This window comes from Carassius auratus, chromosome 42, assembly GCF_003368295.1.
Source record: "Carassius auratus strain Wakin chromosome 42, ASM336829v1, whole genome shotgun sequence".
In the NCBI taxonomy this organism is placed as follows: domain Eukaryota; kingdom Metazoa; phylum Chordata; class Actinopteri; order Cypriniformes; family Cyprinidae; genus Carassius; species Carassius auratus.
The window spans coordinates 16,109,411-16,131,643 of record NC_039284.1 but is presented as its reverse complement, the minus strand read 5'-3'; the positions used below and the strand labels follow the sequence as shown (position 1 = coordinate 16,131,643).

The window sequence follows — 22,233 nt, the reverse complement described above, 5'->3', positions numbered from 1 at the left end:
TATTGGTATCTGTATATATGATACTATCATATATCATTTGCTGGATATGGCAGACATTAATGTTGTAACAGGGTTATTCCAGAGTCTCCAGATGGTCACTGTCACAAAGGAAGACAAAAAAAGCTGTAAAAATTGTTGAGAGGATTGCCAAGTGCAATAAAACATCACTTCCGGAAGACTTTGAAGAGGTCATTTGACTTAGACTATATATATTTATCAAATTGATTGTTGTAATATAACCAGTGTTTCTTTAAGAAAATACTGTTTCAGTTTTCTACATCAAAATTTCACATTTATTTAGTGCTATTTTTTTGTAATTTATTGTGAAATTTACTAGCAATTTATCAGTGAAAATTGTTTCTATATATTTTTAGTGTAATTATCACTTCTCAACAAAGACAAGAAGTACTTGTTATGAGCACTTGTTTATGAATTAAGTGTGTAATAGCTGCTTAAATATATATTTTATCTAATACTGTCATAGACAAGAATGCAAAAGGTAGTTTCATAGTTTTAAAATTTTAAATAAACATATTTTGACTTCAGATTGTTTAGAGCTGGAAAACAAGACCAAATACTGTTTAAAGACATTATTTTGCAGTGTGAACCTTTTATAACACTTAATAAAAATCAGAATTAGAGCAATATTTGTATAGCCAATATATAAATCTATGGCTTTGATCATAGATTATAAGTGCTTGTTTTACATTTCTTAGATCATGATAAAGGTGGACAGTCCAAGCAGAAGTCCAGAGCCTCTGATCTTCATGACAGTGCAGAACCATCTATTTCTGGTCCATAAAGACCATCAGAAACCTTTAGAAACCAATCACACATGAAACAAAACTCTGGAGTGAAGAGAAAGGGCGTCCTCTAGTGGACAGACCAAGGTACTTAAATAAATACACTGGAAATAAACTATTCTTTATTGTTTGATGTAACATTATTCATAAACATCTGCATCATAAAAACAAATGCTTCTTATTTTACACCTTATTTTGTTGATAAAACTGCACCACCATTTGTTCCTGCTCTCTGGTTTCAATGGACCCTCGGCGTAGGCTTCTTATCTCATTAATCGCATCGATTCCGGTGATTTTCCTGCTCTTCACCAGGTAACAGGCGAGCATCGTCCCTGTTCGCCCAAAAACCAAGCAAACAGTGCACCGCCACAGCCTGCCGAAGACAAACACTTCAACATAGACGTGCTTAAAGTAGCATCCTCCAGCGGTTAAAGCATAAAGTATGCGTTGCTTGCGGAAGAACATTGTTTTGCGCGAGTTGTGCTTCGGCTCCGATATTCAGCGCGGATGAATTTAATGTCTTTGTAAACATATAGCTACAGATGATAGTTGTATTAGTGCTAATATAACTAACGACATCAAAACTCTATGAAAATATGTCTTATGAGCAGGTAAGTGGCTTATATGCTGTTGCTGCAAAGTAGTAAATGGTTTAGAGATTCGCTTGGTTGCCTACATAAACATTGTTTTGCAAAGTCAGTGTACAGAAAATGTGAAGCAAACTATGTTGGTACGTGTTTTATTACGGGTAACTGTAGATTTCACTTTTTGCTTTCAGTTTGAGGTTTAATCGCTTCAAGATCGCATACTTTCACTGCATATACTATCTGCCTGACCTTTTTTTTTTTATTAATTATTATTTTTTTTATATTAATTAATCAGATATGACATTAACAAGCATGGAGGAATTATGAAATAATGATTTCCCGGGAAATCCATCCTGATGACTGAAAAATAGTGCAACTTGCCATAGTGACTTGAGGTAAGGTAAAAATACAGATATGATGTACTCACTCATTATTTAAATTTGGTTCCTTTTTGAACACAAAAACATTATTTATATGGTTCATGTTTTTTTTTCTTCCTGAAATGTTTTAGTTGGATATTTGTCTAACATGTTTTAAATGTTTAGAACGTTTAAAGATTATTCAAAAGTAACATTCTAGCTGCAAAATGATCAAATAGAATGTTACCCTAATGCTTGCATAACCAAGAAAAACAAAACAGAAAAGGAAAAGAAAATACCGGAGAGCATTCAGACTCAACGTTTTCTTAACTTAATGGGAAAGTTAGCAAAACGTATTAAAGCATAATTGTTAGCTGCGATTATGTAGCTTTAATTAATATTTGAAAACATAGATGTGCATAATTAAATGGCCTGTTTTACCTGTCCTCTAGCATTGGCCTCCTCCACTATTGACAGGAATCTGTTGATCTGATCAAACGTTGGCGCGCAGAAGTCGTGAATCCTGATGTGATGAAGGGTCAGGTCAGGACAGGTGTCATGGTAAGGAGGTTTGCGCTCGCTCAGGGTCACCAGATGTTTAATGCCGTTGTTCAGCAGATACTGATAGTGGGCCGTCATCCGAGGCATTGCCAGGCCTGCAACTTTACCAGGATCCACCCAGGAGAAGTTTGGAGGTTGTGCCGAAGCCATAGTTTTCTCTGTTGTGTAACAAAAAAAAATTGTTTACCTCTAAACAAATGCATCTCTGCAACATTAAGGAAAAATTCTAATATACTTTAAATTTAAAGTTAAACATTTTTTTCACTATAACCCCCACCCAAAATACAAAAAGTAAATAAAAATATTAATTAAAAAAAGCATTTTAATGATACTAATGAGTCTCTTAAGTAAAAAACAAAACAAAAGATGTAATACAAGCATTACCTTAAATAATATTGTATTATATGGTGCAATTTTACAATGCAAATGTAAACTTCAAATATCATTGTATTTTATAATTTAATTTCACAGTCCAGCATTATGCTTAAATTTTGTTATATTATAGTGCAACCACAAGCAACATTGGATTGCATATTGTATTTTATATCATAACATTTTGCCATGTTTGTGGCCTACATTGTATCATTCTACATTCTGGTTGTGGGGTAAATTAATCAAATACTTTGACTGCAAACACACAGATTGTTCTGTACCTTGTTTAGTCCAATGTTTACTCGGCGTGGTCCATATCAGCTCTAAACGGTTATTTTCTGAAGACCCTGATAATCACACCCTGAACTATACAGTATTATGATCTATATATTATTATTTTAGCTATAGATATAAATGCAATTTGTAGAACACAGGCTCATGTTGTTCAGGCGGAACTGAAGCAGCTGTCGAGTTTGACCATTGGGCGGCACCCGTTACTAACTAGTCACGGCAGTCTGCTTCATGCAGTCTTTTACCTGTAGAGGGCGCACAAAGGCCATAAACCCGCATTTTCCACTAAAACACGGGGAAATCTGAGCAAGTGTTTTGCTTTAGTGCAAACAGCCTTTCCATTAAAAATTAAACATTTGAAACAAAGAAACTGTAAAATACTTGCAGCTGATATATGGATACAATTTGACGCAATATTCTTTGTAAAATGATCAAATAAAGTACGTTTTACTGTAATCATAAACGACTGCGGTTAGCCCATCTCTAGTTAAGTAACGCTTACCACGTGACAGACTTTGCCGTCTGAAAAATACTGTTAAACCTTATAAATGACGCAGGAACACTTTTAAGTCATTGAATTAGAAATCAAATTGACGTGTTAAAACGTGAGAATCTACTTTTAGACTGGTAGTACCTGACAACATCGCTTTTTGATAGTTGCTAATTGCTAGTTGCGGTGTATTTATGCGGTTTAACGCTGTTTCCACCAGGACTGCAAGTACGATCGTATCAGAAAAGGTTTTTAGCATTGATACAGTGCACTATAAATACGAGTAAATGTACAAAATATAGTTATATGTTGTCATAGGACACTGCTAAGCGAATAAAAAATCTAGCATAAAAATTAGCGTATAGCATGTCAGGATGGCCGAGCGGTCTAAGGCGCTGCGCTCAAGCTGGGGAACAATAGTCCGTCAAAGACGGGGAAGAAGGGAAGAAAAGAGGGAAGGAAGAAAAGGAGAAGGGGAAGAAGAGAAAGAAAAAATGAAGAAAAGAAAGGGTGAAATTTGACGTTCAAAGCCCAATCTTCCTTAGCATGCGCGCAGTGATACATCTTCCGGTTTCTTCTTGCGTAAATTCGCGCATTTATATTACACTGTTTCCTATTGCAGGTGCTCCCCGCGACCCAGGTTCGAATCCAGCTAAAGACAACTTTTTGTAATATTGTTAATTGCTTTAAATAAATAATGTTTCAATGTTAATTAAATGTATATATGTGCTTTGTTTGATATTTTTTGTCATGAAAATGTAAGTACACGAATGGAAATGTGTTTTGTTATTATTAGTTATTTAGTAGTTGTTGTATTCATAATTTAGTCTGATTAAGCATATTATTATTGCAGTTGTATTGATATTTATTCTGATTAAGGATTTTTACATCTTACATTCAGGATCTTACATTTATTCGACACATTCAAATCTGTCATTTCTAATTAAAAATGAAAATATTCATATGCTGGAAAATGTCTGTGACAAATGACAAATGCAAATTATTTTTTGTAAACACGTTTTATTTTTTCAGTGTACTGATGAAATGGTTATATTAAAGTGCAAATTACAAAAAATCAGTCTTTTGCCAATTATTATTTTATTTTTACAATTATGCCAATAGAACAATAATAAATATTAAACAAATTAAATTTTAAATAAGTTTTAAAACAACTTTAAATCAAAAGGGAAATAAAATGATTTTTTTTTTTAACTGAACAGTAATAAATATAAAATTAAATAAGTTTTCAAACAATAAATTAAAAAGGTAAATAAAACAGTAAATACAGTTTTAAATACAAACACAAATAAGTTAAATAGGTTTTTAAAAAGCAGTAAATAAAATATTAAATAATGTTCAACACAAATATTAACTATAGTGAACTATATTTAAACAACTATATACACACTACAATAAATAAAAATATATACATTATTTGGGAACAGTTCTCCGCATTTCCTCTAACCACTGTTCTTTTGTAACAGTTTCAGACTGTGGGCAGTATACTTTGCCCCTGTACTGGCTATGTCCTGTTGCACTGGTTTTGAAATGTCCGCATTTCTTGCAAGTGTTCGCCTCTACAGTTCTCTTGTAGGGTCTCTTAGGCATGGTTTGGGGATTGGCAGCTGGTTGTGAACTTGTGCCCTGCACAACTGTAGGATGTAACAGTGGCATCCCCTGAACCACTGGCATTCCCTGGACCATCGGGATTCCCTGAACCATTGGCATTCCCTGAACCATTGGCATCCTCTGGACCATTGGCATGCCCTGGACCATTTGCATGCCCTGGACCATTGGCAGTCTTTGAGCCATTGGCATGCCCTGGAACATTGGCACACTCTGAAGCATTGGCACACCCGGGAAACCTGGTGCTGCAGGTATAAGTATATTGGGTACCATCTGCACTGATGCTCCAGGTGCTGATGGCGTAACCAACATAGTAGTCTGTGTTGGTGCCTTGGGTCTGAGAGGAGGTCGCCCAGTAGAGGTGTGCCTCTGTTTTGCCTGACCTGCTGTGCTCTCTGGTAGCTTGTACTGGTGCTGCTCCCCTGATTGTTCTGGCTCAGTCCGTAGGCGTTTGGCAGCCTGGAGAGGTTCCTGAGCTTCAGGGAGGGGCTGAGGCAACTGAATGCCCTGAATCAGCACAGACAGTTCCTGCTTTTTCTGTCTGTTGTTATACCACTGAATCAGGGTATTCTGGTTAACCTCCACCAGCTGCATTGAGGTTCCTCCCATCACCAAGCTGTTGCCCAGTACAAGCTGCCTTATCCTCCTGTAATCCTGGAGGATTAGAGACCATCTCGACAGCGTTCCCTTGCCTTTTCTCTTGGGGCTTGGGTGGGTGTTGCAAAGCCTGATGAAGATGGTTTCCACCAGACGGCAACAGTCAGGCCACTGAGCAGGTGCGCTGCTTGCTCCCAGCACACTTCTGATGGTGCTCTCTACTCCTGGGGTTTTAGTGGGCCTCTTTGGTACTCTGAAGCGTCCACTCAGCAGTCTCTTCTGGTGTCTAGCTGCATACACCACCCGTTGCTTGTCCTGGTCAGCCAGGTTCTGCCAAAGTTCAATTATGGTGCTGGCTTCCTGATTGGTCAGGCTAAGGGCTGTGTGACCCCGGAGCTCCACCAGATATTCGGCCAGCTTGTCCACATGTTGGTATCCCGGGACATTTTGGTAGTCAACAGCCTATTAAGAAAACAAGCACAAATAATAATCACATTTGTTAAATGCCTAGTTCCATAACTAGTTCCATTGATGTGTTGCTGTTTAACACAATCTGTATAGTACAAAGCACTAACTAAATAAAACTGATTTGTTGCCTACTAATGACTTTAGTTTAAAATCTGAGCAAAGTCTGGATATAAAGCAGTAGCAAGAAGTATATGTTGATCAATCCTTATTTTAATTTAATATAGTTTATTTGAAAGAAATAGAGAGGAGTGGCACTTACAGTCTCTTCATCGTCATCATCATCCTGACCAGCATCCTCTGGCTCTGAGGAGAGTGGTGAAACAGATGTTTCAGAGGGAAAAGGTGGCACAGCAGTCCCCGAGGGTCCAGGTGATGAAGGAGCAGGTGTAGGATCAGGGACCAGTGAAGGGGATGTGGAACCCAGTACAGCCGTGTCACTGCTGGTGACCACGGTGGAAGAACCCAGTGTCAGAGTGGAGGAGGGAGGTGACAGAACATCCTCGGGATCTGCAATTGTGTGATCCTCGCTGACATCACAGAAGCCCTCATCTTCATCTCGCTCCTCCACATTAAGTTCCTCGATGAGCTCTGCCGTCTCTTCAGAGTCTGGGTTCATGTCCTGCAGTGCCTGACCAGTCTGCTGGAATAGATACTGCACTCCAATGAGCTCACCTGGAATAAAAACAATGAATAGGAATTAAATATAATTGCTGTGCAACATATTTGATACATAAGGCCTTTGTAGTTGTTCATATATTGTTATAGTGTGAGATCATGGAGATCATAGTACAGGAGAAAAAGAAAAAAAAGGCCATAAACCTATAACTGTGGGGCCAAAACAAAGAAATACAATACAATGATGACTGAGAAACATACAAATACAATTACTCAAATGTAACTCAAATGTAATTACTCAAATATTACTACATGTAACTTGACTTTTCTAATCAAGTAAACCAAAGTAACTTCAGTACAGTAAATGGTCACCAAATATTACTAATAATAATCAAGTTATTCTTTCTAAAAATTAACTACTTTCTAATAAAAAAGATTCCACAGCAAAATGACATGTGATTTATGAGATTAAGGTAGACGTTTGTACAATTATACTGAAAGGCCTTTTACTTGAAAGAAAATATCGATCAGATGACAGAGGGCATGTTTCAAGAAAAAAAAAGTTGATCAAGTTGATAGTTTATAGTTCAAAAATACAGATACAAAGTACACTGTATAGGCTTAAATAAAATATTGACTGAGACTACACGGGAATTGCAAGTTAATTAACAATAATAAATTATTTTACCGGTGTAACGTGCAGGGGGACAAAACGTGGGGACCACTTTCCTGCCAAACAGCTTTTCATAATTGCTGTTTACACAGTGAACAAGTTCTCCTGTGTAGCTGCGTAAAGCTGATGGCTCAGATGACATGGAAGCTGCCTCCCGATCCTGGTTCCACCTGTGTAGACCCTCCAACAAATAAATCTGAAAGTTCAGACTGTTTGCACTGGTCCCTTTAAACAGACAACAGTTTTTAGGCAATGTTAAACACACAGACACTTAAATGTTCTTTCTTTGCACATGCAGTGTGTGTTCGACAAATACATACCTGGGATGAAACGGTTAAGGTGTAAATGAAAGGATTCAAGAGAAGTGGAGCCTCTGGCACATCTGTAAGTCTTCAGAAGCACACCTCCCTTGGTTAGGCTCCCGGTCTCAGTATAGAGGGCAACACCAAGAGGGTCTTGGATACACTTGATGTGCTTCTTTTGGACACACCAGATGTGCTCCATCCTTTCTCGATCCAAGAGAGGAACCCCCAGAGAGTCATTTCCCTTGCTGCTCAGGAGTTCTGTAAGCAGTTGTTCAAGGAGAAGGATGGTAGTCTCCTCTCCACGGGTCCTCCTCCGGCAATGTAGAGCCAGCTCCTCCCTGGTCAGATGCTTGTTTACATCTTCATCTGTCAGCGCAGGCCAACCCTGGGACATCAACAGCTCTCTCTTTGCTTTGCGAAGGATAGAGACGTCAGCTGCATCCCATTCAAAGATGCATGCTGATAGCCGTGACATGAAAATGGGGTACAACTGATGGGCATCAGTTGTACACCCCAAGGCAATCCTGCGCATAAAATGCCAGATGTCCAAGCGTATCATGAGATCTGGCCAGCCCCTAAACCTGGTTTTCAGCTTGCTCTCGCTCACCTCACTGCAGCACCCACAGTCCACGTACAACACAGAAGGTGGATTTACACCAGCCTGCTGGTATCTTTTCACCAGACCGTCTACCATCATGTCAAGTCCTGCTCCTTCCTGGGCTGTCAGCACACTTATGAGCACCTGACCAAACTCGTTGCCAACAGAGGTAAGCCAGAGTCCCGTTCCCCTCGCTGTCCCAGCCAGCTTCTTGGTGATCTGTAATAAGAGATGATATGAAGCATGCTGTAAATATAAATCAAACATCACACCATGAAAAATACAGATACAGTGCCATGCTGGTATATAAACACCATTAATGAACAAATCCACAACTAACCTTTTTAGTAGAATCCATCTTCAAGACAGAGCCATAGGTGGATGTTATTCTGGCATGGATTTCATCCAGCCTGGTTAGAATGTCTTGGCTGTAAACGGTGAGCAACCACTTGCAGCTTGGCACCACCGTAGGCTCTGGGGGCTCCTGGAAATTTACTGGCATCACCCCGGGTTGATTGAGGAAGTCAACACATTGGGTGGTGTACCGGGCCAGACGATGGAGCCACTGCTCGCTGTGGTTTTCACGCAGCTGCTTTATCACCCTAGTGGGACTATTGCCTAAGCCACGCTCACGCAAGAGCCTGATGACCCGCATATCACAGGCGTACCTTAGGAAAAGCAAAATCCACATATTCATATATTTTAGCTATTTAATTGTAAAGTATTTGCATACATACACACACGTGATGATGGGCTAACAACTGGATGAGGAATGAAAGTGTACTTACTTCCGCGTGAGGATGACCTGAAACTCAGAGCGATGGCCCAGATCTAGCTGTTGCAGGACAGTCTGACTCCAGGACACATGCGAGGCTCTACACTTTGTACAGATAAGGGTTTCTGTGACCATATTGTATGTTCTGTCAATGTCTAGAACCTGCCGTGCCCTTTTGTGCAGACCACCTCCTGTCAGCTGATGTTGTCCGCAGGCTGGATTGGGACAGAGAACCTTAACCCTCCACAGCTTGTATGGCATCCACAGCAGAAGAGTATGACAAAAGAATCTGTCTGGAGCTGGAGCCTGATTGTAAATAAGTGCTGGTTGTGGGGGGTAATACCAGAGCTGGAGGTCATCACGAAGTGCTGGCTTTCCTTTGGATCCAATTTTGAAAAGCCTTTTGCCAATCCACTTGTGATCCTCTGGTGGTATGGTCTCAGACCACAAACGAGGAAGTTGAACTACAGATGGACCTTGCAATAATGCCCCAGAAGGAGCAGTCTGTGATGGAAAAAAAGGCAAAACATTAAGTTTAGTAAGTTCATTTTACTTTTTAATCACTTTAAGAATTTTATTTGTATCCCTGATTACTTTCACATAAAATCATCATTGTATTACATGGTATTACAATGATTATTACGACAATGAAACTGATAACTTTACATTATACACGGAAGTCATCCAAAAAAAGGAACAAAATAATCCTGAAATCCTGTTGAATATGAAATAAAAAAGAATTCTGAGACTTTATAACCAATATCTATTTATTCTGACACATGAATGTTAACATCTATACACTGTTTATCATCAATAAATCAGTATCATGTAAACTCAATTGACATTATGACAATAGTTTGATTGTTGTTGTTTTTTTCAGCATGAATGTGTTTTAAGGAACTACTGGTTATAAAAGTAATATTCAATTTTCATGGCATGTAATCCTTTTTACATCTCCATTAAGTGTCTGGTAAAAGCTGATTTAATTACATTTTTGGACCAACAGAATATGAAATTACTTACAGAGACGGTCCTGCATGGCTGAGCGGGATTGGACACATCTGCAGTGGCTCTGGGGACAGGGGTTGGAACTGTAGGATCTGGTGTCTGTACAATCATGAAGTAAAATATAGATTTTGCAAATAGAACATTACAATAACTTAGTCGTCCTAGATTAAATCATACACTACAGTTGCAAAGTTTGAGGCCCAAATGTTTATAAAAGAACCTATTCTGCTCACCAAGGTTGCATTTGATAAAAAATACAGTTAAAAACTAAAAAGATAGTTAAATTGTGGAACATTACTACAATTTAAAGTTTAAAAATAGGAAATGTAATTTATTTATACGGTGGCAAGAACCAATTTTCAGCATCATTACTCCAGTCTTCAGTGTTACATGATCCTTCAGAAACCATTCTATTGAACATAAACCTTCATTATTAGTTGAAAACGTGAAAATAGCTGATAATAAAACTGCATTACAGTGGTTGCCACACTTATGGTGTTGGGGAAAGCACACAAAGATGAGATCAAGGGTAAATAATCTTTAATTAACCCACACAAAGGAAGGCAGTAACACATAGACCAAGACAAACTGAACAGACTAAAATTTAAGTAGACAGACCAATGAGGGACAAATGAGTAAATTAACTAGACACAGATTAACTGAATGACATAATCAAGAGGAGACACAAACTAGGTTGAGGAACATGAGGAGAGAAAATACAAAAGTCCATAAATATGACAGGTGGTATTTTTCAGAATTAAGTTTGAAGAACAGCATTTATTTGAAATAGAAATCGTTTGTAACATGATGTTGAATAGAAATCTTTTGTGTCTGAGATTTTTTTTATCAATTTAATGCCTCCTTTTTCAATAAAAGTAACACTATCTTAACATCAATAACTTTTGAATAGTAATTTATATGAAATCTATTTATAAAATATAACTTTTTTGTTTATTAATATATGGTTTTCTGTTATTAAAAAAATAGTTTAAATAGTTTAATAATTTGTATAGAATGGAACGTGAAACGTGTCTTCATAGAGTACAATATAGATTATGCCATTACTTACAGAGACTGTAGTGCTTGGTCTAGAGGCACTAGACACTGCTGCGCTGGGCTGGTCTTCAGCCTGAGAAGTTCTCCTGGCCAAACTGAGATTTGGCTTTGCTGCAGCAATGTGAGACCCGGTAAATCTTGATTTGGTAAACTAAAAATGTGAGAAGACAGAATGTGTTATAATAGCAAGCATTACTATTTGTGTTAATATTACAATTTTAAGTAAATGCAGCATTTACTTGCAGGAAAAAAAAGAGCTTTAACACATGAGAAGTATTGAGAGAGATGCCATGAGGGACATGAGTCTAGCTCAGTGACCTTCAACAAAGGCAGAGCTCAGTTAGAGACAAAGAGGACAATCAAAGAGTAGAGCCCAGAGATGAAAGGGAGAAAGCAGGCAGGTTACAATCTTCATTTATTCTTGACCATGTGACTTAAACCAAAGCTGAGATATTCAAACCGACCAATCAGCAGACAACAGTTGCCCCCATTGTACAAGAGGTGTGAAAATTAGCAGGTCTCAACCAGCATCTCATAGAATTCTTGCTTTTTCTTTTTTTCTTCTTACTTTCTGAACTTCCTCGAATTTGAACTGAGCTCATACTTCAGTGCTACAAAAAAGCAATTCTTACCAATGAAAATTGTGTTGCAACTCTTGCTTCCACAGGTGCAGTTGGCTGGGGCTGGGGCAGGGGATGAGGCTGGAGGTCAGGCTGACTCTGCTCCATGACCTTCTTTGCTGTTTCAGCAGCATGAGGTTGTTCCACCACCTTTTGTGCTAGTCCAGTAACGTTTGACGCAGTGGGCTGCTTAACACAACCAAAAAAAATTAATAAAAAATACATATAACAATTCAGAAAGAAAACATTTCAGTAAATAATATTAACAAAAAATACTTGCTACATTAATGTTACCTTTAGAGTGTGAAAACCACAGATGCATTTCAGCACACCTCCAAGCAAGGTTGTTTGGCCACGAGACAGCATCGGACATTTCTCAATCTGTAAGTATTATAACAAATGTAATGCACAATACAAGTGAGTATAAAGCATAAAATACTTTATTAAATTAATATATTAATTCATTCACTGATTAATGTCTAGGACACAAGTCAAGCTTATCTTACATATAATGTTAGAGCTGGTATCTCTCTTTAAAGGAGAGAGATACAAGAGAGGAACATTTCACACCTTCAGACCACCTATTCATTCACTGTCCCTTCCCCCTCTCAAATCTCTGAGTCTCCCAGTACACAAAAGGTCTTTGATGTAACTTTTCATTAACAGTATGACATAAATCTCAAAATACCTGCAACATTACATAAACATAACACAACCATCACATTACACCATACCAATGAATGGGACCAGGTAAATGTTTGTAATGGAGCCTAATCTGTTGTTCTCTTATGCAAATACATTAAACAACTATACTAATAATGTTCGATTATGCAAGTCAACAAACACTTAAGTGTTTTTTTTTCTCTCTATCATGCAAAGGTAACAAACACTCACTCACCCTTTGATAAATCTCGTACCACTTTTTCTGTCTAGGAGCAGGCCTGTTACCTTCATTTGTTGGCCACATTCCTGTGCTGGCAAACTTTTTTAAACGCGAAATCCATTCAGCGTCCGACATAGCTTTATGTGATTTTTGTTGTTTGCCAGACATTTTTATTGACTTTGATGAAACAGTTTTGAAAGAACAATTAAAACAGTTAAAATTACACTAATAATAAAAAATTGAATACAAATTTTTTTTTGCAATTAGATGATAATTTCTTAACTGTTGTCGTCGTCGGTAATATCGCCGTATTTAGTTTTAAAATGAAGTTTCGCTGTCCTCCGTAAAAATGATGCTGAGCTCCGCGGCAATGATACTCGTCGTAGGTCACGAACTTCGGTAATGAACTTTTTTGACCCTTGACACACCTCCTGAGGACGATGTCATTCTTTCGTACACCTTCGGCACGTTTCGGCAACTTGATTGACACCTGACTAGAAGCGCTGACCCCTCCACCTAGCGGTGATACGCGGAAACGTGCCGCCGGCATCCCCTTGCTCTCTGATTGGCCAAATGTCACGAATGTCAAGAGAATGTTATGAATTGCGCTTTTTGATTGGCTGGAAATGTTAAGGCGCTTCGACGCGATTGGTCCAAATGTCATAGCGCTTCGATGCGATTGGCTGCGCAGTTCGACATTGCTCAACATTTCTGAAATTATGTCGGACTATCCTTCGTCAGCTAGCGCTCAAGCTGGGGAACAATAGTCCGTCAAAGACGGGGAAGAAGGGAAGAAAAGAGGGAAGGAAGAAAAGGAGAAGGGGAAGAAGAGAAAGAAAAAATGAAGAAAAGAAAGGGTGAAATTTGACGTTCAAAGCCCAATCTTCCTTAGCATGCGCGCAGTGATACATCTTCCGGTTTCTTCTTGCGTAAATTCGCGCATTTATATTACACTGTTTCCTATTGCAGGTGCTCCCCGCGACCCAGGTTCGAATCCAGCTAAAGACAACTTTTTGTAATATTGTTAATTGCTTTAAATAAATAATGTTTCAATGTTAATTAAATGTATATATGTGCTTTGTTTGATATTTTTTGTCATGAAAATGTAAGTACACGAATGGAAATGTGTTTTGTTATTATTAGTTATTTAGTAGTTGTTGTATTCATAATTTAGTCTGATTAAGCATATTATTATTGCAGTTGTATTGATATTTATTCTGATTAAGGATTTTTACATCTTACATTCAGGATCTTACATTTATTCGACACATTCAAATCTGTCATTTCTAATTAAAAATGAAAATATTCATATGCTGGAAAATGTCTGTGACAAATGACAAATGCAAATTATTTTTTGTAAACACGTTTTATTTTTTCAGTGTACTGATGAAATGGTTATATTAAAGTGCAAATTACAAAAAATCAGTCTTTTGCCAATTATTATTTTATTTTTACAATTATGCCAATAGAACAATAATAAATATTAAACAAATTAAATTTTAAATAAGTTTTAAAACAACTTTAAATCAAAAGGGAAATAAAATGATTTTTTTTTTTAACTGAACAGTAATAAATATAAAATTAAATAAGTTTTCAAACAATAAATTAAAAAGGTAAATAAAACAGTAAATACAGTTTTAAATACAAACACAAATAAGTTAAATAGGTTTTTAAAAAGCAGTAAATAAAATATTAAATAATGTTCAACACAAATATTAACTATAGTGAACTATATTTAAACAACTATATACACACTACAATAAATAAAAATATATACATTATTTGGGAACAGTTCTCCGCATTTCCTCTAACCACTGTTCTTTTGTAACAGTTTCAGACTGTGGGCAGTATACTTTGCCCTGTACTGGCTATGTCCTGTTGCACTGGTTTTGAAATGTCCGCATTTCTTGCAAGTGTTCGCCTCTACAGTTCTCTTGTAGGGTCTCTTAGGCATGGTTTGGGGATTGGCAGCTGGTTGTGAACTTGTGCCCTGCACAACTGTAGGATGTAACAGTGGCATCCCCTGAACCACTGGCATTCCCTGGACCATCGGGATTCCCTGAACCATTGGCATTCCCTGAACCATTGGCATCCTCTGGACCATTGGCATGCCCTGGACCATTTGCATGCCCTGGACCATTGGCAGTCTTTGAGCCATTGGCATGCCCTGGAACATTGGCACACTCTGAAGCATTGGCACACCCGGGAAACCTGGTGCTGCAGGTATAAGTATATTGGGTACCATCTGCACTGATGCTCCAGGTGCTGATGGCGTAACCAACATAGTAGTCTGTGTTGGTGCCTTGGGTCTGAGAGGAGGTCGCCCAGTAGAGGTGTGCCTCTGTTTTGCCTGACCTGCTGTGCTCTCTGGTAGCTTGTACTGGTGCTGCTCCCCTGATTGTTCTGGCTCAGTCCGTAGGCGTTTGGCAGCCTGGAGAGGTTCCTGAGCTTCAGGGAGGGGCTGAGGCAACTGAATGCCCTGAATCAGCACAGACAGTTCCTGCTTTTTCTGTCTGTTGTTATACCACTGAATCAGGGTATTCTGGTTAACCTCCACCAGCTGCATTGAGGTTCCTCCCATCACCAAGCTGTTGCCCAGTACAAGCTGCCTTATCCTCCTGTAATCCTGGAGGATTAGAGACCATCTCGACAGCGTTCCCTTGCCTTTTCTCTTGGGGCTTGGGTGGGTGTTGCAAAGCCTGATGAAGATGGTTTCCACCAGACGGCAACAGTCAGGCCACTGAGCAGGTGCGCTGCTTGCTCCCAGCACACTTCTGATGGTGCTCTCTACTCCTGGGGTTTTAGTGGGCCTCTTTGGTACTCTGAAGCGTCCACTCAGCAGTCTCTTCTGGTGTCTAGCTGCATACACCACCCGTTGCTTGTCCTGGTCAGCCAGGTTCTGCCAAAGTTCAATTATGGTGCTGGCTTCCTGATTGGTCAGGCTAAGGGCTGTGTGACCCCGGAGCTCCACCAGATATTCGGCCAGCTTGTCCACATGTTGGTATCCCGGGACATTTTGGTAGTCAACAGCCTATTAAGAAAACAAGCACAAATAATAATCACATTTGTTAAATGCCTAGTTCCATAACTAGTTCCATTGATGTGTTGCTGTTTAACACAATCTGTATAGTACAAAGCACTAACTAAATAAAACTGATTTGTTGCCTACTAATGACTTTAGTTTAAAATCTGAGCAAAGTCTGGATATAAAGCAGTAGCAAGAAGTATATGTTGATCAATCCTTATTTTAATTTAATATAGTTTATTTGAAAGAAATAGAGAGGAGTGGCACTTACAGTCTCTTCATCGTCATCATCATCCTGACCAGCATCCTCTGGCTCTGAGGAGAGTGGTGAAACAGATGTTTCAGAGGGAAAAGGTGGCACAGCAGTCCCCGAGGGTCCAGGTGATGAAGGAGCAGGTGTAGGATCAGGGACCAGTGAAGGGGATGTGGAACCCAGTACAGCCGTGTCACTGCTGGTGACCACGGTGGAAGAACCCAGTGTCAGAGTGGAGGAGGGAGGTGACAGAACATCCTCGGGATCTGCAATTGTGTGATCCTCGCTGACATCACAGAAGCCCTCATCTTCATCTCGCTCCTCCACATTAAGTTCCTCGATGAGCTCTGCCGTCTCTTCAGAGTCTGGGTTCATGTCCTGCAGTGCCTGACCAGTCTGCTGGAATAGATACTGCACTCCAATGAGCTCACCTGGAATAAAAACAATGAATAGGAATTAAATATAATTGCTGTGCAACATATTTGATACATAAGGCCTTTGTAGTTGTTCATATATTGTTATAGTGTGAGATCATGGAGATCATAGTACAGGAGAAAAAGAAAAAAAAGGCCATAAACCTATAACTGTGGGGCCAAAACAAAGAAATACAATACAATGATGACTGAGAAACATACAAATACAATTACTCAAATGTAACTCAAATGTAATTACTCAAATATTACTACATGTAACTTGACTTTTCTAATCAAGTAAACCAAAGTAACTTCAGTACAGTAAATGGTCACCAAATATTACTAATAATAATCAAGTTATTCTTTCTAAAATTAACTACTTTCTAATAAAAAGATTCCACAGCAAAATGACATGTGATTTATGAGATTAAGGTAGACGTTTGTACAATTATACTGAAAGGCCTTTTACTTGAAAGAAAATATCGATCAGATGACAGAGGGCATGTTTCAAGAAAAAAAAAGTTGATCAAGTTGATAGTTTATAGTTCAAAAATACAGATACAAAGTACACTGTATAGGCTTAAATAAAATATTGACTGAGACTACACGGGAATTGCAAGTTAATTAACAATAATAAATTATTTTACCGGTGTAACGTGCAGGGGACAAAACGTGGGGACCACTTTCCTGCCAAACAGCTTTTCATAATTGCTGTTTACACAGTGAACAAGTTCTCCTGTGTAGCTGCGTAAAGCTGATGGCTCAGATGACATGGAAGCTGCCTCCCGATCCTGGTTCCACCTGTGTAGACCCTCCAACAAATAAATCTGAAAGTTCAGGACTGTTTGCACTGGTCCCTTTAAACAGACAACAGTTTTTAGGCAATGTTAAACACACAGACACTTAAATGTTCTTTCTTTGCACATGCAAGTGTGTGTTCGACAAATACATACCTGGGATGAAACGGTTAAGGTGTAAATGAAAGGATTCAAGAGAAGTGGAGCCTCTGGCACATCTGTAAGTCTTCAGAAGCACACCTCCCTTGGTTAGGCTCCCGGTCTCAGTATAGAGGGCAACACCAAGAGGGTCTTGGATACACTTGATGTGCTTCTTTTGGACACACCAGATGTGCTCCATCCTTTCTCGATCCAAGAGAGGGAACCCCCAGAGAGTCATTCCCTTGCTGCTCAGGAGTTCTGTAAGCAGTTGTTCAAGGAGAAGGATGGTAGTCTCCTCTCCACGGGTCCTCCTCCGGCAATGTAGAGCCAGCTCCTCCCTGGTCAGATGCTTGTTTACATCTTCATCTGTCAGCGCAGGCCAACCCTGGGACATCAACAGCTCTCTCTTTGCTTTGCGAAGGATAGAGACGTCAGCTGCATCCCATTCAAAGATGCATGCTGATAGCCGTGACATGAAAATGGGGTACAACTGATGGGCATCAGTTGTACACCCCCAAGGCAATCCTGCGCATAAAATGCCAGATGTCCAAGCGTATCATGAGATCTGGCCAGCCCCTAAACCTGGTTTTCAGCTTGCTCTCGCTCACCTCACTGCAGCACCCACAGTCCACGTACAACACAGAAGGTGGATTTACACCAGCCTGCTGGTATCTTTTCACCAGACCGTCTACCATCATGTCAAGTCCTGCTCCTTCCTGGGCTGTCAGCACACTTATGAGCACCTGACCAAAACTCGTTGCCAACAGAGGTAAGCCAGAGTCCCGTTCCCCTCGCTGTCCCAGCCAGCTTCTTGGTGATCTGTAATAAGAGATGATATGAAGCATGCTGTAAATATAAATCAAACATCACACCATGAAAAATACAGATACAGTGCCATGCTGGTATTATAAACACCATTAATGAACAAATCCACAACTAACCTTTTTAGTAGAATCCATCTTCAAGACAGAGCCATAGGTGGATGTTATTCTGGCATGGATTTCATCCAGCCTGGTTAGAATGTCTTGGCTGTAAACGGTGAGCAACCACTTGCAGCTTGGCACCACCGTAGGCTCTGGGGGGCTCCTGGAAATTTACTGGCATCACCCCGGGTTGATTGAGGAAGTCAACACATTGGGTGGTGTACCGGCCAGACGATGGAGCCACTGCTCGCTGTGGTTTTCACGCAGCTGCTTTATCACCCTAGTGGGACTATTGCCTAAGCCACGCTCACGCAAGAGCCTGATGACCCGCATATCACAGGCGTACCTTAGGAAAAGCAAAATCCACATATTCATATATTTTAGCTATTTAATTGTAAAGTATTTGCATACATACACACACGTGATGATGGCTAACAACTGGATGAGGAATGAAAGTGTACTTACTTCCGCGTGAGGATGACCTGAAACTCAGAGCGATGGCCCAGATCTAGCTGTTGCAGGACAGTCTGACTCCAGGACACATGCGAGGCTCTACACTTTGTACAGATAAGGGTTTCTGTGACCATATTGTATGTTCTGTCAATGTCTAGAACCTGCCGTGCCCTTTTGTGCAGACCACCTCCTGTCAGCTGATGTTGTCCGCAGGCTGGATTGGGACAGAGAACCTTAACCCTCCACAGCTTGTATGGCATCCACAGCAGAAGAGTATGACAAAAGAATCTGTCTGGAGCTGGAGCCTGATTGTAAATAAGTGCTGGTTGTGGGGGGTAATACCAGAGCTGGAGGTCATCACGAAGTGCTGGCTTTCCTTTGGATCCAATTTTGAAAAGCCTTTGCCAATCCACTTGTGATCCTCTGGTGTATGGTCTCAGACCACAAACGAGGAAGTTGAACTACAGATGGACCTTGCAATAATGCCCCAGAAGGAGCAGTCTGTGATGGAAAAAAAAGGCAAAACATTAAGTTTTAGTAAGTTCATTTTACTTTTTAATCACTTTAAGAATTTTATTTGTATCCCTGATTACTTTCACATAAAATCATCATTGTATTACATGGTATTACAATGATTATTACGACAATGAAACTGATAACTTTACATTATACACGGAAGTCATCCAAAAAAAGGAACAAAATAATCCTGAAATCCTGTTGAATATGAAATAAAAAAGAATTCTGAGACTTTTATAACCAATATCTATTTATTCTGACACATGAATGTTAACATCTATACACTGTTTATCATCAATAAATCAGTATCATGTAAACTCAATTGACATTATGACAATAGTTTGATTGTTGTTGTTTTTTTCAGCATGAATGTGTTTTTAAGGAACTACTGGTTATAAAAGTAATATTCAATTTTCATGGCATGTAATCCTTTTTACATCTCCATTAAGTGTCTGGTAAAAGCTGATTTAATTACATTTTTGGACCAACAGAATATGAAATTACTTACAGAGACGGTCCTGCATGGCTGAGCGGGATTGGACACATCTGCAGTGGCTCTGGGGACAGGGGTTGGAACTGTAGGATCTGGTGTCTGTACAATCATGAAGTAAAATATAGATTTTGCAAATAGAACATTACAATAACTTAGTCGTCCTAGATTAAATCATACACTACAGTTTGCAAAGTTTGAGGCCCAAATGTTTATAAAAGAACCTATTCTGCTCACCAAGGTTGCATTTTGATAAAAAATACAGTTAAAAACTAAAAAGATAGTTAAATTGTGGAACATTACTACAATTTAAAGTTTTAAAAATAGGAAATGTAATTTATTTATACGGTGGCAAGAACCAATTTTCAGCATCATTACTCCAGTCTTCAGTGTTACATGATCCTTCAGAAACCATTCTATTGAACATAAACCTTCATTATTAGTTGAAAACGTGAAAATAGCTGATAATAAAACTGCATTACAGTGGTTGCCACACTTATGGTGTTGGGGAAAGCACACAAAGATGAGATCAAGGGTAAATAATCTTTAATTAACCCACACAAAGGAAGGCAGTAACACATAGACCAAGACAAACTGAACAGACTAAAATTTAAGTAGACAGACCAATGAGGACAAATGAGTAAATTAACTAGACACAGATTAACTGAATGACATAATCAAGAGGAGACACAAACTAGGTTGAGGAACATGAGGAGAGAAAATACAAAAGTCCATAATATGACAGGTGGTATTTTTCAGAATTAAGTTTGAAGAACAGCATTTATTTGAAATAGAAAATCGTTTGTAACATGATGTTGAATAGAAATCTTTTGTGTCTGAGATTTTTTTATCAATTTAATGCCTCCTTTTTCAATAAAGTAACACTATCTTAACATCAATAACTCTTGAATAGTAATTTATATGAAATCTATTTATAAAAATATAACTTTTTGTTATTAATATATGGTTTTCTGTTATTAAAAAAATAGTTTAAATAGTTTAATATTGTATAGAATGGAACGTGAAACGGTCTTTCATAGAGTACAATATAGATTATGCCATTACTTACAGAGACTGTAGTGCTTGGTCTAGAGGCACTAGACACTGCTGCGCTGGGCTGGTCTTCAGCCTGAGAAGGTTCTCCTGGCCCAAACTGAGATTTGGCTTTGCTGCAGCAATGCTGAGACCCGGTAAATCTTGATTTGGTAAAACTAAAAATGTGAGAAGACAGAATGTGTTATAATAGCAAGCATTACTATTTGTGTTAATATTACAATTTTAAGTAAATGCAGGCATTTACTTGCAGGAAAAAAAAGAGCTTTAACACATGAGAAGTATTGAGAGAGATGCCATGAGGGACATGAGTCTAGCTCAGTGACCTTCAACAAAGCAGAGCTCAGTTAGAGACAAAGAGGACAATCAAGAGTAGAGCCCAGAGATGAAAGGGAGAAAAGCAGGCAGGTTACAATCTTCATTTATTCTTGACCATGTGACTTAAACCAAAGCTGAGATATTCAAACCGACCAATCAGCAGACAACAGTTGCCCCCATTGTACAAGAGGTGTGAAAATTAGCAGGTCTCAACCAAGCATCTCATAGAATTCTGCTTTTTCTTTTTTCTTCTACTTTCTGAACTTCCTCGAATTTGAACTGAGCTCATACTTCAGTGCTACAAAAAAGCAATTCTTACCAATGAAAATTGTGTTGCAACTCTGCTTCCACAGGTGCAGTTGGCTGGGGCTGGGGCAGGGGATGAGGCTGGAGGTCAGGCTGACTCTGCTCCATGACCTTCTTTTGCTGTTTCAGCAGCATGAGGTTGTTCCACCACCTTTTTGTGCTAGTCAGTAACGTTTGACGCAGTGGGGCTGCTTAACACAACCAAAAAAAATTAAATAAAAATACATATAACAATTCAGAAAGAAACATTTCAGTAAATAATATTAACAAAAAATACTTGCTACATTAATGTTACCTTTAGAGTGTGAAACCACAGATGCATTCAGCACACCTCCAAGCAAGGTTGTTTGGCCACGAGACAGCATCGGACATTTCTCAATCTGTAAGTATTATAACAAATGTAATGCACAATACAAGTGAGTATAAAGCATAAAATACTTTATTAAATTAATATATTAATTCATTCACTGATTAATGTCTAGGACACAAGTCAAGCTTATCTTACATATAATGTTAGAGCTGGTATCTCTCTTTAAAGGAGAGAGATACAAGAGAGGAACATTTCACACCTTCAGACCACCTATTCATTCACTGTCCCTTCCCCCTCTCAAATCTCTGAGTCTCCCAGTACACAAAAGGTCTTTGATGTAACTTTTCATTAACAGTATGACATAAATCTCAAAATACCTGCAACATTACATAAACATAACACAACCATCACATTACACCATACCAATGAATGGGACCAGGTAAATGTTTGTAATGGAGCCTAATCTGTTGTTCTCTTATGCAAATACATTAAAAACAACTATACTAATAATGTTCGATTATGCAAGTCAACAACACTTAAGTGTTTTT

General features: G+C 38.8%; 3 protein-coding genes and 2 long non-coding RNA genes across 5 annotated transcripts; 1 reads left to right on the top strand and 4 right to left on the bottom strand.

Moving 5' to 3' along the window:
- Positions 1–471: 471 nt before the first annotated feature.
- Positions 472–4,483, bottom strand: LOC113060846 (dual specificity protein phosphatase 23-like). The gene is given in 4 exon segments (XM_026230065.1): positions 472–1,148; positions 1,150–1,176; positions 2,191–2,468; positions 2,964–4,483. Coding segments are annotated over 3 exon segments (459 nt in total). The 5' UTR covers positions 2,461–2,468; positions 2,964–4,483; the 3' UTR covers positions 472–986.
- LOC113060847 (uncharacterized) lies at positions 1,187–2,326 on the top strand. Its single transcript, XR_003278302.1, has 3 exons — positions 1,187–1,414; positions 1,686–1,785; positions 2,202–2,326. It is a non-coding gene; the product is annotated as an uncharacterized LOC113060847 (long non-coding RNA).
- Positions 4,484–4,778: 295 nt separating the features above from the next.
- Positions 4,779–12,406, bottom strand: LOC113060845 (uncharacterized). The gene is made up of 10 exons (XM_026230064.1): positions 12,099–12,406; positions 11,817–11,990; positions 11,198–11,335; positions 10,144–10,227; positions 9,134–9,624; positions 8,686–9,013; positions 7,763–8,564; positions 7,458–7,667; positions 6,414–6,826; positions 4,779–6,148 (listed from the first exon to the last, which is right to left on the bottom strand). Exons 1-10 carry the CDS (start codon positions 12,168–12,170, stop codon positions 4,895–4,897), a joined length of 3,966 nt encoding a protein of 1,321 aa, XP_026085849.1. The 5' UTR covers positions 12,171–12,406; the 3' UTR covers positions 4,779–4,894.
- A 2,088-nt stretch (positions 12,407–14,494) lies between these two features.
- LOC113060363 (uncharacterized) lies at positions 14,495–17,037 on the bottom strand. The gene is made up of 3 exons (XM_026229224.1): positions 17,026–17,037; positions 15,984–16,396; positions 14,495–15,718 (listed from the first exon to the last, which is right to left on the bottom strand). Exons 2-3 carry the CDS (start codon positions 16,338–16,340, stop codon positions 14,495–14,497), a joined length of 1,581 nt encoding a protein of 526 aa, XP_026085009.1. The 5' UTR covers positions 16,341–16,396; positions 17,026–17,037.
- Positions 17,038–19,121: 2,084 nt separating this feature from the next.
- On the bottom strand, positions 19,122–20,835 carry LOC113060371 (uncharacterized). Its single transcript, XR_003278238.1, has 3 exons — positions 20,768–20,835; positions 19,717–19,800; positions 19,122–19,193 (listed from the first exon to the last, which is right to left on the bottom strand). It is a non-coding gene; the product is annotated as an uncharacterized LOC113060371 (long non-coding RNA).
- Between the last annotated feature and the right edge of the window lie 1,398 nt (positions 20,836–22,233).

Bases quoted from the DNA above. Each gene is read 5' to 3' on its own strand.
- LOC113060845 (XM_026230064.1), bottom strand. From the start codon at position 12,170: ATGCTGTCTCGTGGCCAAACAACCTTGCTTGGAGGTGTGCTGAAATGC. The intron at 11,991-12,098 runs GTAACATTAATG...TGTGTTAAGCAG, and splicing joins GTGGTTTTCACACTCTAAAG to CCCACTGCGTCAAACGTTAC. The intron at 10,228-11,197 runs GTAAGTAATGGC...ATGATTGTACAG, and splicing joins GACCAAGCACTACAGTCTCT to ACACCAGATCCTACAGTTCC.
- LOC113060363 (XM_026229224.1), bottom strand. From the start codon at position 16,340: ATGAACCCAGACTCTGAAGAGACGGCAGAGCTCATCGAGGAACTTAAT. The intron at 15,719-15,983 runs GTAAGTGCCACT...TTTTCTTAATAG, and splicing joins ATGATGACGATGAAGAGACT to GCTGTTGACTACCAAAATGT.